At 36.9% G+C, this 15,378-nt stretch overlaps 1 protein-coding gene across 1 annotated transcript in view; it reads left to right on the top strand.

Moving 5' to 3' along the window:
- TMC2 (transmembrane channel like 2) overlaps nt 1-15,378 on the top strand; it is a 499,206-nt gene that overhangs the window by 368,122 nt on the left and 115,706 nt on the right. Inside the window, exon 14 of the mRNA XM_044058938.1 lies at nt 14,999-15,124. Coding sequence (XP_043914873.1) covers nt 14,999-15,124 — 126 coding nt within the window. The remainder of the gene's footprint in view (nt 1-14,998; nt 15,125-15,378) is intronic.

The raw sequence follows: 15,378 nt of genomic DNA, 5'->3' as shown, positions 1-15,378 counted from the left end.
GTGGGGACATCACAGCTACTACAAGAAGTCACTGCCTAACCCATCAACAGCAAACTGCATACATCACACCCATCAATCAATGCATGTGCAGAAACCACAAGTGGCATCAATGTAATGCAAGTTTTGCATGGTACAAGCCCCCTGTACCCCATGTGGCAAGACACCACCTCCCACATTCCCTTATCTATATATTACCTCCATGACTATCCAATTGCAAAAGGAAAAGGGACAAAAACTGTTGGGATCAAGGAAAATAATTCAGATTATTAAAAGTTTGCAAGGTAGGTCACACAGTACTGGTATGGCAATTTAGCAACAAGTGTGCAATCATTAAGCATTTGGGATTAGAGTTAAGTCCCTTTTGTAGGGAAAATAGCTTGATTTACAAGGAGAGTATTATGGTTAATGAGAAGCTTTAATACAGAGGCTCAGGTAGTAAACTTGTACCAGTGCTTATACACTTATCATTGACTTATAGCCAATCTTTATGTAACTCAGTAAAACTAGTTGCATTCTGGACACAGAGTGACAAGTGGTAAAAACTTCACCCTTATAACCTTCCTAATCTTTTTACTGCTCTTGCAGATTATGTTAACATATATCTTTCCTGTCCAAGCACAGAAATACCACTGATCCTGCATATACTCAACAAATTTTCCAAATTCAGTAATTACAACCTAAATACCTAAAAGTTATCTCATTTCAATCTTTTATGCAAACAAAAATACAACATTGATCTTTCATCCTAAATGGTATTGCCCTAAAACAGTCAATCAAATACTTAGGGATCAACTTTTCAACCCACTTTCACCATAATTACAAAGGTAACTTCTTAAATACTTGGAACAATATCATCTCTGATATTAAAAGATGACAATTACTTAACTTTACCTTTCTGTCTGAAGTTGCTATAAAATGAATACCTTCCTAGGACTTTTTTTTTCTTTCTTACATCTACTGTATACCTTATTCCTTCTAACATCTTCTGCAGTATACATATTTCCCGCACAAGATTTATTTGGTTCCCAAAATCAACAAAAAATGATTATAATAAATTAACCCACTCCAAAGACCATGTTGGTTTCAAATTACCAGACTTTTTATCTATTATTTAATTATTATAGAATCCCATTTCCTCAAAACCATAAATTATAATTCTAAGAAATTTTTTTTGGAGTCCTGAATGGCTTCATATCTGGTAATGGTGTCTGCAACATTACAACTGTAATACTTCTGCTATTCTGCTTTAAGGCCATCTACTATGAAAAGAATTAAAAATAGAAAAGGGTTTATGACAACATATTATCCATTTTAGCAACTCCTAAAAATTTTAAACTTAAAACATATAGCTATTCTTTGCCAACTCATACATAACAATCCAAATATATTGTTAAATAACACAATGATTAATTTATACTCATTTCCCATTATTAAAAACTACTACAGTTTGGGATATTATATCATTAAATTCCACTTCCCCTCCATATTTTGGTAAATCACTTCATCTTTAAAACTTACTTCACCATTATTAATTTAATTATTATAGCAGTGAAACCTTATCTTCAAGTGACAAACAATCAAGTCACTAAATTGATCTCTTATAAAGAACGTATCAAAGATTTCTTGTCTCCTAAATCAATATCTACCTCCTACAATGTCTTTTTACAACAAAAATTCAACCATTCTTATTGTTTTATCTTACGATAGGCAGCCAAATAACTCATCATTTAATCTCTATCAACGTTTAATTTATGCCCTTTAAAAATTTTAATATATTTCATATATGTATTTTAAACAAGAAACATCTTTATTAAATTATCACTTATGACATAGGCAATCATACATTTATATAAATGAAAAGAAACCATCATGACATATTTTAGTTACAAACATTATGCATCACTTATAATATATTCAGTCATTGTCAAACATTACATAGCTCATTCAAATCCTGCTTTCTTTTAAATCCCACTCCTCCTCCAAAACATTATTCTGCATGTATTGTTCCCACAATTCCCATTTTTATCAATGTAATTTGCTCCTATCCTTTTCTAAAGATCACATTTCCAGTTGCTTTATCTCTTTTACTATATTCACTACTTCTAGTACACTAGGTTTAGACTTTGATTTCCATTTTCTATTAATTGCTTTTTTGGCAGCCACCATAAGTAGACCCAGGAAGGGCCCACACTATCTTTCAAAAGTGGTATGAATTTCAAATAAATTTTTGGAAAATGACACAGGTGCATGTAAAAGAAGTGGAAAGGGAACTGGTACCTGTGGAATATGTAATCAGTGCCCATTTATCATTAGGACAGAATATGTTATTCTAGAAAATGGACTGGATATCAAGGTCCAATTTGTAAATGGTAACTGCGGATGCAATCGACTGGTGTACTTGGCCAAATGTGGGGAGTGTCCAGCATTCTACATTGGCAAGAGGGAGAGATCATTAAAGGATGGAATGTATGAGCACCTCTATGACATCAAAAACTAAAAAAGAGACAAGTGCGTTGTTCAAGCACTCCACTCTTTGTGTTGACTTTAAGGGTTTCCAGTTTGGTATTGTGGAAATTGTGAGAAGGAATACCAGGGGAGGTGATTGGAAAACAATGCTGATTGATAAGTGTAAGTGTTCTTATTGTGTAAACTGTTCTCATCAATGTATCATTTATATTTCTGATATTTCTGTAATTTGTATTTTTGGAGATTTTCTCCCCTGGCCTCCACTGAAAACGGGTCCGCTGGGCTCAGTGGACCTTCCCGGTAATCAAACTAGAAATAAATAAAAAAAAAAATAATAATTAAGGAATTTAAATGGCAACTTAGATTGAATGCCAGTTCCCTTCCTGGTTTGAATGAATATTTGTCTGTAAAACCTGTTTTGAAAGGAGAAGCAGCCTTTGTGTGAGGGTTTTTAATAGGGTAGGACTTCATGGAAAGTGTCCTTGGCTATACCTCATTTTATATAAATGTATGTTTTATTTTAAAATGATTGTTCTTTAAGATGTGGAATTTGAATTTGTTAGGTAAAAGGCCAACAACTGTGTGTCAGTTATGTAATTAAGTAATTAATTAGGTAGTATAAAAGTATGTGATTTGTTGAAACATTTTATCTGATGAAATCTTGTTTCTTGAGATGAAAGCACTCATCTGGTGTTTTATTCCTATTAAATTTATGGAACCTATCTGTTGTGGTTGGACAGTTATTCACTTTTAGGTTCTATTAATGTCACATACCAGGTTAAGGTCTTTAGAACAAGTAGCCCATGTACTATTTGACTTGCTGATATGCAGCATTTCCAGTAAAGCAGGGTTCAGAGATTGCCTTACATACAAGGCAGAGAGTGCCTCTGAGTAGTCTGTATGAAGCAGAATAAAGTGACAGTGATTTCAGATGATCCACATAGGACAGATGCTGAATACCTTGAATTTTCCTTGTGAGGAATCTTTGTAGTCTCTCCAATTGCTGCAGTTGCTTGAACAGGTACATACCAAAAGGGGCATTGTATTCAATTATTGGCCTGATGAGGGAAGAGTACAGGGAGGTTATAACTTCTTTTTTTCTGGAGGCAATGCCCTTACTTGTGAGATGAGCAATATAGAATGCCCTTCTTACCATTGTGGAGACGTGGTGATCAAAGAAAAAGGTTGCTGTCAACCTGTGTGCCTACGTCTCTCACCACTGAGTGTGTACTTAGGATGTTGTTATTGATGTGATAGCAGGAATATCATTCTTATTGAAAGAGATGATAATACATTATTTTGCATTGAGTTTAAGACCATGACTTTGGCATCAATCATTTGTTTGTGTCAGATCCTCTTGTAGGATTTTGACATCATCTGGAGATTCTGTGACCACACCCAGTTTGCAGTTATCAGCAAACTTTGTCAGCTACAGATCTTTAGTTTTTGCTTGTACTTTGGAGAAATCATTTCCTAACAGTAGAGGTCCCAGGACTGATCCCTGTGGAACACCACTGGTTACAGGTCTGCTGTTGGAGGTGGATTCCCGTATTTTGACTATATGGTGCTATCAGTGAGCCAGTTAGCAATCCATCTAACAATATAAGGGTTGATACCTAGCTGGGGTAGTTTGTCAATGAAGCCTGAGGGGGAATAGTGTCAAAAGCCTTGGCTAAGTCCAGGTAGGCTGTATTTATAGATTTCCTGTCATCCAGGGCCTTGGTAACTGTCTCAAAGAAGTCCACCAGGTTTAACAGTCATGATCTCCCTTTGACAAACCCAAACTGAGTAGGGTCAAGTGTTTGGAGATTACCTATATCTTTGTTGATAAGCTCTATGAATAGTCACTCCATGGCCTTGAAGATAAGGCTTGTCAGGCTAATAGAGCTATAGTTCCTGGGATCAGTGGAAGCATCACCTTTGTGCAAGGGAATAATGGTGGCCATTTTTCATTCAGCTGGGATGAAGCTGGTGCAAAGACTATGACTTAAGAGAATACCCAAAGGTGTTGCTAATTCTTGTTGGAGCCCATGTAGGACACAACCTGGGATGTTATCAGATCCCATAGATGTTGTGTTTCTGGAATTAGAGAGGAAGTTTAGGACCTGCTCTTTAGAGATACAAGGTAGGGGACAGGTGGTACATTTGTAATGGAGAACATGTGACATGGACAGGGGAGTGAAATTTTCCCATAACTTTTCAGTCAACAGGTTGGCTATATCCACAGGCTCAGTATACGGGGTATCATTAACTACCAGTTTGGCAAAAATTTGGGCCTTTCCTTTTAGGTTACTGATATAATTAAAGAATGCCTTGTGGTTGCCCTTAGTTGAGGAAGTTAATTTGGATTCGTAGTTTGCTTTGGAGGACTTCACAAGAAGTCTTATTTGCTTGTTTAAGCTGAGGAGGGAGTGTTTCCAGTTTAGGGCTCTATCTCCCTCTTACTCTTATAAGCAGTTTCTTCCTCTTATTATAAAGCTTGCTAATGGCAGTTGTCCACCAGGTAGGTATGCTCTTCCTTGAGGAGCTTGTTTTGGTCCTATCAGGTACAGCTGAGTCAGTGCAGTTATACAGGTGTTTGTATAAAGCATTGGTGTAGAACTCGAGATAGTTGCCAGTTCCATCTGCAGGGGAGGTGCAGTGAAGTTATTTATACCATCCTGTAAGCGGTTATAATCCGCTTTGGAGAAGTTTTTTAGTTTAGTTGCTGCTGGGGGAGTCCAGATGTGATAGTTACTTCGAATGACACTTATTTGTGGTCATATCTCACTGGGGAAGACCTCACAGTGGGGGTGCTACAGTGGTCCCCCATATTGGTAAGCACCAGATCCAGGATGTTGGCACCCCTTGTCGGGGTGTCAACCAGCTGGTCCAGGGCACTGGAGTTAATGAAGTTGAGAAACCTTTAGGCAAGTGAGTTTGAGCATGAATAATTTACCCAGTCAATGGATTGGTAGTTAAAGTCTCCCAAAACTGAACCAGTTTTGTTAAGAAATTTGTGTGTGAACTGCATTTGATAAAATAACATCCTGTTTTCAAGGTTCGGTTAGCTGGTGATATTTAGTAGTTATCTTGAAGGAGTAAGCAGGTTGGGTTTTACTTGTGAAATAAAACACTCTATTATACACTTTTACTAGTTTCAAATGGTTTTGTTGGAGATGCTAGCTAGGATTAGCAAATGGCACAACTTGTGCAATGCTGACTTTTGTTTTAAGTGTGAGTTGATGTTTGATTCCCTGTAGTGTTCTGAGTTTTTCATTTCCCTGCTTTACCAAAACATCTAGGATGGTTGAAGACAAATAGTTCACAGGTTCATAGTTTAGTACTAAGCTAACTGCCCTTGCGAGCCATTTTAAGCCTAGCCATTTATCCCTTGTGAGACACAAAACCTGCACCTTGTGTTTGTAAAGCAAACACCTTAGCCATTAAGCCACCCTCCCAACCCCTCAGGTCGCATCACTTTCTACAGCCTGGATTGTTTGTTTAGTAGCAGAAGTTTGGTGTTGGTATTATTTAGCAGCAGTCAGCTTTCTTTTAACCACATGCATAGAGTGCCAGTACTTGCTTTGAGTGTGTAGTCCAAGCTAACAGATTGTGGAAACCCCAAAGAAACATGGGATCATTGAGATACTTCATCAGTGAACCATCACTAATATTTCTATACATATTATCTGTAACTAGGGAGACAATGAATGGCATGAGGATAACAGATTGAAGAATATTTCCTTAGGATCATTAGTGAATGAAAAAAAAGATTTGTCGCACAGCTGATACAACTGCTTGACAGTTTCTAAAGCAATGCAGATAACTTTGGTCCTCTCCATTCTAGGATTAAGTAAATGATCAAAGGCTTCCATCAGATTATGGATTACTGATACAGTGCAAACCCTCTGTTCTAGATTGGAAAAGATGTTGCTAAACAATATGTCTGTACCTGTTTTCTTGTTGTAACCTACTATAAAGGCCATGTTGCACTGAAGACTGACTAAGTATGGGCTTTTTTTCCATTTACTTTTGCCATTGGTCTGAAATGTTGATTAATCTACAATTCTTAGTTTTGTGTGGTTCCTTGCCTTTGTATATCAGAATTAAGTTGGCTTTATTTCCAGATGCCGGGGACACCACCTCCCTATCTTATTTTGTTCATGATAAGGATACGTAGGTAGGAAATTTGTGGAACTATAACTCTAATAAAGGCTGTCTGGAGTTTATTAGATACTGCTATAGGACTAGATTCAATAAAGCCTACAATAAGTGTACACTAAGCGTACACTATATATATTCAAGAACATTCTTATCACATTTTTGTGCTTTCTAGTGACTCAGAAAGATTGCACTAAGAGTACATGTAGTCTACACTTTGTGGCAACCTTTATGAATCCCTGTCAATATTTAAAGCTGCAAAAATATCAGTAGTAAAACTAAAATTAGGAGGAAGAAGTTGTGAGTTATGTCTGGGTTGTCTGTTCACTCAGAACGGTGTACACTTAGTGTACACATTACTGAATCCTGGGGTAAGACTTTCTGTTTTGGAGAGCAGACACCTAGTTACAGGAGTAGTAATAAACTGTAAAATAAACGGGGTGGGAGTTCTCTACTGGTTCCAAGATAACACTGGTGAGCTGCTTGCTGATGCCTAATAAGAGCTGGTCTGTTCGGGAGAAATATGAGGCAGAACATACTCTCAGTTCCATGGTGTATCTTTAGGAATAAGAGCTTTAACATGAAATATTTGTTTTGTCTGTCATATATTACACTCTACAATATGCAGGTGTTAAAGAAATGGTCACTTTGTAGAGTTCTATAGTAATTTTGGTCAGCAAGTTTAAACTATTTTTGCAACAGGGTACATACCTGTTTATAGCTTTTTAAATAAAGATTTTCACAGAGATTAGAACTGTAATGTTTGAAGGCTGAGTTGTTTTTTTTTTCATTAACTTTTTGACAGAGCTGAGTAGCCAGCAGGGACAGATTAAGTCTTAGAGAGGGCCAAGGCACAGAAGTCACATGACTATTGGCCACTTGCATCATGTAAGTGTACAAAATACAGAAATTATTTATATTATGTTTGGGCATGGGATACAAGACCTGACCAAATTTAGCATTTAAATAAAACCGTTCACTTCAAGTGCTTTTAAATACTATTGTACAGGAACTCACTTATCAGAGTGAACAGACTTTTATGATTATTGTTTGTATTATTGCGCAGCAAATATGCACTAGGTAAAGCATTTGCTAGCCATTATTTGCCTAGCTGTATGGCTCCCTGTTATAGTGTGATTGCTGTTAATGACAGCACTTAGTGTTTCAAGCTACACTATGACTTCAATGAATGAAATCAGCAACATTTCCCAAATGTTTATACTAAGTCCTATCTTGAGCCAAAACATTGATTTTCATACGTTATTACCTGGACAACAACACATAGCAAATACTTTCTCTGAAAGAATAGCAAACAATGACTCTATAGTTCATCTTCTTTTGCCAACATATTGTTCTTTTCCCAGTCTATGCTTCAAAGCTTTTGGAGTAATGAAGGCCTAAGTACTAATGTGTCACATAAGAGATAACACATGAGGTTTCTTCTGCAGACCATTAGAGTACAGTGGGTCCAAGACTCAGACCCATTGAAAGCACCCCCAAACATGTCTACATTATAAAAGAGAAATCTGAATTACTGGGTTCTATATGGCAGCATTCTAAAAGGCAAACTTTTGTTCTTCTGATTCCCAAAACTTACAGTAAAATGTATGCTTTCTAACTGAGATGGGATGGCCACTATCTTAGCCAGGTGGCACAAGGACTAGGAACCAGACAAGAATCAAAAATTTACATCAATATCTTGGAGATGACATTCCCCTCCTAACTCAGGAGAACTGGATTCTACAAGGCTACCTTTCCATTTATTCAAGCACTACTGCTGTAATATAGTAGTATGCAGAAATAATTCACTCCTACTCTGTCTGCCGATAGACCATGCAGAGAAACCACGAGAATCTGAAAGTGAGCCTTCTAGAGCAAAGCAATGGATTCTTATCTGCAGTTGGCATTCCAGGGGATCCAACTGCCTGGTAGACAAGATTTTTAGGGTCAAATTTAAGAAGATGTTCTATAAGACCTTTGGCTAGGGAGACACATACCCTTTCCTCACAAAACATTCTGGTTCTTGCTTACCTCTCTGAGCTTTTTTGCATGTATTTTTTCTGTCACTCATGCCTGTTAACTACCTATCATCTGCCAGTACTGTCTATTCATTCTTCATTACCAGTATGAGAGTTGCTCATGGTACAGCAGCCATCCAGTCAGCCATGAGAAATATTTCCTTTTTTCTGGTCTAACCCCCTTACCAAGAAAACAGAGGTAATCCAGAAGACTCGAGTAAAGTCCGGTATCCCACCTGTGACCCAGGGGATGACCGGACTAACAAGAAACTAAGTACAAAGGATTAGTTCAGATGAAGTCACTTTAGCAGATCTAGGAAACTCTCTCTCTCTGATACCCTCCATGTGGGAGGAATAAAGACACCTTGTTGAAGTTTCCAGTAGTTTATTCAGTTAAGTCATTACATCCGAGTGAGGCCTCCTGATGCATCTGCAGTTAACTCCTACTGACGCCTCTAGGCATCAAATATTGCTTGTTCATATGTGTATCAATAATTCTAAAACCATGCTATGTAAAAGATTTTAAAAGATTTCATCTTAAAACGTATACAATGGCAAACTCAACTGCATTCATATTTAACCTCTGTCGAGTGCAGATAAAGAGATATTAACTGTTGTTTTTATGATATTAATTTATATAATTTTTACATTTTTCTAAATATCTCAACAACTTAGTAACAAAGACAAAACCCCTTAGCCTCATATGAAAGCTCTCAGATAGATGAATAAAATGCTGCTGACAGTATCTGTGTAACTCGAGTAGTTGCTGAGATATTGTAAGTTGTTTACAAAATATTACAAACATAATAGTTACTGTGTTTACTGTGACTTACAAAATTCAGTTTAAGACCTAGAACCTAAAGAATACTACCAGTATAAAAATAATGTATGCTAAAGGGTTTGCCATTTATACTTCTTTCATAACTCCTGTGGTTCCAGATATATGAACATTTGTTTGAAATGTGAGGACATAATTTGATTCTGTCAAAAGGCTTAGGCTTCGCCCATTAGAAGTCACAGTGGAAACTTCCTGAGCTCCATTGGAGTGAATGAGTTAAATAGGTAGATGGATGAGTGTCAGAAGTTAATGTGAGGCCTGCTACTTACCTTACCTTAAGGGCATACACTTTCCCATTCAAGCATTATGAAGGCTGATGCACTAATATGGCTTGGCACAACTAAGCACACACCCCTCTCCAATAGTATTGTATAAAGCATGTATCTCTCTTTTCAGGAAGAGCTGACACTGAAGCAGGGTGACCTACCTCCCTTCCCACAGAAACTGAAATTGGCCATTTGCTATCAGCTTCCCACACTTGTCCCCTTGAGTGCCCAAGCTACTAACTCATCTCAGGTTAAATAGGCCATAGTCAGTAGTTCGTCCTACTACACCATGGAGTTGGACCTCCTCCTTGAACTTTTTGACTCTGGTCTTAGTTTTTCCTGAATGAAAGTACATATAGCAATTATTCATAGCTTCTGTACAAGGCAAGACATAACACCCTTCACAACATTTAAAGTCTAGACGACCTTTTCTCATGGTTCTGTCCTTCTCTGGCATTCTGTTAGAGAAACATTACCCCCTGGATATGTATTTTATATAGAAGAAGAACATTCTTCCTCTGTCTGGATATATTTATCATCATGAAATATTCATGTAGTAGCAATAATGTCTTCATCTATAAAATACACACAAGATTTCAATTCTAACCTCACAACTTCTAGTGCAACACACCTCTGAATTTAACTCAACATGGCTTTACCCACTTGAAAGCATGACATTGTAGCCACAGACTGGTGGAATGTACAGTGGTTTTGCTTCCAATTTAAAGAAATACAGTACAGAGATGTGGTGATTATTGTGTACTGTACACTGAGGAGTTCAGAGTAGCCCTCCTAGTGTTGACTAGTTATAATGCAAAATGTGAACTATGGCAGTCAACACATCTAAACATGCTGAAATGATATCTGTAAAAGGTTATAGCATAGTCTGCCTTTCATACTTCATTATGAAACCTTCAGAGAATAACAACAAAATGATCAGCTACAATAAGGACTTAAGACTCCAATTCTATCCTTAGGTGTTTCAATGCAGCAGTATGCTGAATTTGACTTTGTAGACATCCGTGAAATTGCAGCGGTAGCATTGTTGCCTCACAGCAAGAGGTTCTCCTGTTCGATTCTCGGCTGGAGTGCGGGGAGTGCCTTCTGTGTGGAGTCTGCATGTCCTCCCCATGGTTGGGTTGGCATTCAAAAGACATGCGTAAATGGGCATGCCTTCATTGAAGGTTGAACGTCGAGCTGGCACCTCAGCGTTCATCAAAATCTACTGCCAATCATTAGCAGACCCGAGTTCTGCTGTGGTGACCCCTAACCAGGAAAAGCCGAAAGACAACAACAACAACCTTTGGTTGCTTAAATATTTAGTATATTAACTATGATATATCACAAATCGGAAAAATATATATTTTTTTAGTAAAATATAGAGGATATTACTTTTGATATATTAACAATTATTTAAGGAAGTATTTGGGCCATTACTATAGACGGTGAGTAATGAGAAGATTGTCAGATCGTGATAAGAAAAGCATATGAACTAAAGCCAACAGGTTCTGTCTTTAAAAGTCTATATGTCTGCCCTTCTTGTAGATTTGACAATGAAGCTTTCAGGTAATGACAATACCATAGTCAGCTACATAAACAAACAAAATATTGCAATCTACCCCCTAAGAGCTTCTGGTACGATATATTTGTGAATATGACCCCGCAGCTTCAGCTACTTGAATGCATAGTCTTGTAGGCATGGCATAGAAATAACTGAAAAATGTATTCTTTCTGGTGAAATAAGAAGAGTTTTTATACCTTACCTAATGGCAATTCAATACAATAGAGAAATATTAGTGTGTTCATCACACTGAGTAAAAGATCAAGATAGCATTATTAATGTAAAATGCTGAACTGCAGTAGTGAATGTCTGTATATGTACTGTTTTATTGCCTACCTGTAAAACGCAATCTCTCATTATTCCTGTGATGGACCACCATTGGACCAGTAATCAAGGAGCCTCAATCCTCACCACTGGCAATCATGGGGGATGTTCACTGGGAGGATAACAGGTGCACACACGGTATTTCCAGATGCACCTCCCTCAGTCAGTAGAAGGCTGGTTCCTCTACCTTTCTCCAGATTCCCAATAAGACCTCCCACTGACACAGCTATAGAGTTTGCGATCTCAGCTGAGTGACCAAGCTAAGACCTTCAGCACCCTGCCTGTCCAACCAGTGCTCCATGTCCCTGCCCAAGTAGCTGACACACACACACACACACACACACACACACACACACACACACCTGAGAAAGACTGGCACAGGTTACTAGTTATGCCCCCTTCTGCCCAGACTATAATGTAGTTACTACTGCCATCAGTTAACTCATTAACTCCTTATCAGCTACTTTAAGGGCCTTAACAAAGGGTGTCCAAGCTTAATGTGTAATATTAATATTAACACAAATGGTAGTTTGACCAAGAGAAGACTATTAGGAGTGGCCCAACAGTGTCACCAAATAATAATGCAAGTACTCTCAGAACTTAAATATCTCTACATAGATCAGCCACAATGAAAGGTTTAAATATATTTAATAACAAAATAATAAAATAAAAAGACAATACTAAATATATATATTCATAGTGACATAGTTCAAAACCACAGAAAATATTTAAAACAACATTGCAGGACAGTCTCAAATAAATAAAGAAAAACTGAAATTGGCAATTTGCTAACAAATGACTTCTCTACAAAACTGGCACACAATAAAATATAACGAAAAAATGGCTGAACAAACAAACTCTCTACAAAACCAGCACACAATAAAATATAACGAAAAAACAGCTGAACAAACGAACTCTTTACAAAACCAGCACACAAAATATATTTCTACAAAACTGGCACACAATAAAATATCTCTACAAGACCGGCACACAATAAAATATTGTTCTTTTGTTCAGCCCTTTTTTTCATTATATTTTATTGTGTGCCGATTTTGTAGAGCCATTTGTTTTTTGGTCAAATAAATAAAGAAAAATATCTAAACTAAGCTTCTCTATCTTCAAGTTTATAGAGCTGAGTATATTTTCTGTGTTATTCTGTATTATAGAGCTAAATTGTCTGCTTGATATCTGTGTCTTACTGCTCTGCAAATCTATAGAAAACAGTATATATTTTTTTTTATAATTTGCACATTCCTTACATCTGTGTTGAAACTGTTCCCCCACCCCACCTCCCTATTCTTGGTTGTAGTTTAAATTTGGTGGCTTTTGCAGTGCCCGCCCCACTGTAGATTTGATCTAAGACCCTCCCCAGGACATCTCTTTACTGCATTCTACCTAATAAACCCTTTCTGCACTTGCTTTTAGTCCTTTTTAATTTAATTACATTTTGTCAAACTGTGTGTGGACTAATATTGCTACATATTCAAGTGTGCCAGCTTGCACTGCATGAGAATTGTATTTACTACTGCTTTTGCTACTTTTCTAAAAAAAAAAAAAAATCTTCTGCTTTTACTGTACTTGTGTTTCTTCCTACTTTATTTTGCTTTTGCATCATCTTAATGAGGACTTAGTGCACATATATTCTAGAAATTAGCTTCAGCTGACCTTGTGAATAAAGGTCACATAGCCCCCAGATAGAAACTGAGTGTAGGGTCAAACTGTGAGAACAAAAGCCTGTGGTATATTAGGTATGTTAGCTGTGTACAAGTGGCAGTCTGCCAGTTGTCCTAAGGCAGTTTAGAATAAAACATTCAGGGATTTTTAATAAGATTAAACAGCAGCAAAGGCTCCACCGGAAGTACAGCGTTCCGTAGATAAAGTAAAAATGTTCAAACAGTCACGGATGGAACGCTGAGGCTTGCAAGGCAGTAGGAAACTGCCGTATCACAGAACCAAAGTAAACACCAAAATGCGATGCAGATGAAACGCTAATACTGGCAAAAGTAGTAGACCACTGGTAAAGCAAGATATACTTCAATAACCAAGATGAAATATACCACCAACTCAAAAGATGTGGATAGGAACGTCCTTTATTCAGTGAGCGCTTTCACCCCAGAAGGGCTGTGCGTGCCACGTACGAAGACAATATAGTCTGAAGAAGCCCCACATTACCAGTGGTCTACTACTTTTGCCAGTATTAGCGTTTCATCTGCATCGCATTTTGGTGTTTACTTTGGTTCTGTGATACGGCAGTTTCCTACTGCCTTGCAAGCCTCAGCGTTCCATCCGTGACTGTTTGAACATTTTTAATAAGATATTTGTATATAAAACACACAGACACTCACACACACTGCCTATGTGGAATGTCTCCCTTTGAAACAGGGTATACCACCTTTCACTGTGAAGTTATGACATAAATTTAATGGACATGTTGCTCTTTTTCAGATACCATCTCCCCAACAAATCATATTAATAAGCATTAAGAAATGATCCTATAACTGCCTTTTGTTGTTCTATATCACCTATACCTGTACTGGCTGTAAGATGTATACTTAATGTCTCATTGAGAAGAAATAGCCATAGAACCTATTTCATCTTGCTATTGTTAGACACATACACTGCCCCCAACAAGGCATATCATTTTATGTGACAGTGAACATGCAACATTGTGTTTTCACATAAAGCATGCCTCTTCACCTCATCCCAAAAAGACATCTACTTTATGTGTACACATCGAATGTTTGTGAGGAAACTGAAAGAAACAAAACTATGACCTCAGTATTTTTTTTCATTCTGTTGCTTTTGGACATGTATAAATGCCCCCACATCCTCAGAAAATAGTCATATCAATAATTATTTTGTATAAATCATGTAATTGCCCTTTGCTTTCCTACATGATCTATACTCCACTTTTCCTTTTAAGAGGGTTTACTTATATTTGTTAGATGTTTGTTTATTGTTTGTGACTTTTAACATATTCGATTTTTCAAGCATTTTCAGTGTCTTGATGAACGCTATACAAAGCATGAAGATTTAATCATTCAAGTTTGTCTTGCCACAACTGTATTTTGCAGCAGATGTAATGTGTCAGCCATTTATGTTTTAGTTGCACATGCTTCCTGTTGTATACTGTATTTATGTAGTTGCATATTACATTAATAAGATGCTTTGACAATTGTTTGTAGATGTTTTCTCAATACTTTTAAGTACAACCAAAGTTAGTGGATAGATATTGAAAAAATTTTAAGCATGAAGAACACATTGTCATAATGGCAGAATACATTTAATCTATTAATATTCTGAGCTATTTAAACATGTTAGTTATTCATTATAACAATATAATTTTAATACTTTGCTTATTTTTCATTTTTTTTTTAAATAGTGGCAAAAACAGGATGTATGATGTCATTTATGAAACAATTGAAAATGATTTCCCAGCATTTGTGGGGAAGTTGTTTGGATACATAGCAAACCCAGGACTGATAATTCCTGCTGTGCTCCTTATGATGTAAGTTGAATTCCACCATTCTTTGATTAACACAAATATTGTTTATTTTGATTTCTTTGCACTTACTAAATTAGTGGTGAAAAAAATGTTGCATGGCCCATGACAGCCTTTAGGACAACAAATGCTTAAAGGCTATATAGTAGTATTGAACATCCATTTACATTGTTAGGAAATGTAGTTAGTGTATGTTAGGACAGCAAAGAAAGCTATGGTGTAATGCACACCTCCAATAAAGTAAATGTTGCAGGTTTTGA

The sequence above is a fragment of the Protopterus annectens genome, chromosome 17.part0 (genome assembly GCF_019279795.1).
Source record: "Protopterus annectens isolate FY-2018-M chromosome 17.part0, PAN1.0, whole genome shotgun sequence".
Classification (NCBI taxonomy): Eukaryota; Metazoa; Chordata; order Ceratodontiformes; family Protopteridae; genus Protopterus; species Protopterus annectens.
Note: the sequence above shows the minus strand (reverse complement) of the source record. Positions and strands in the feature narration are given on the sequence as shown.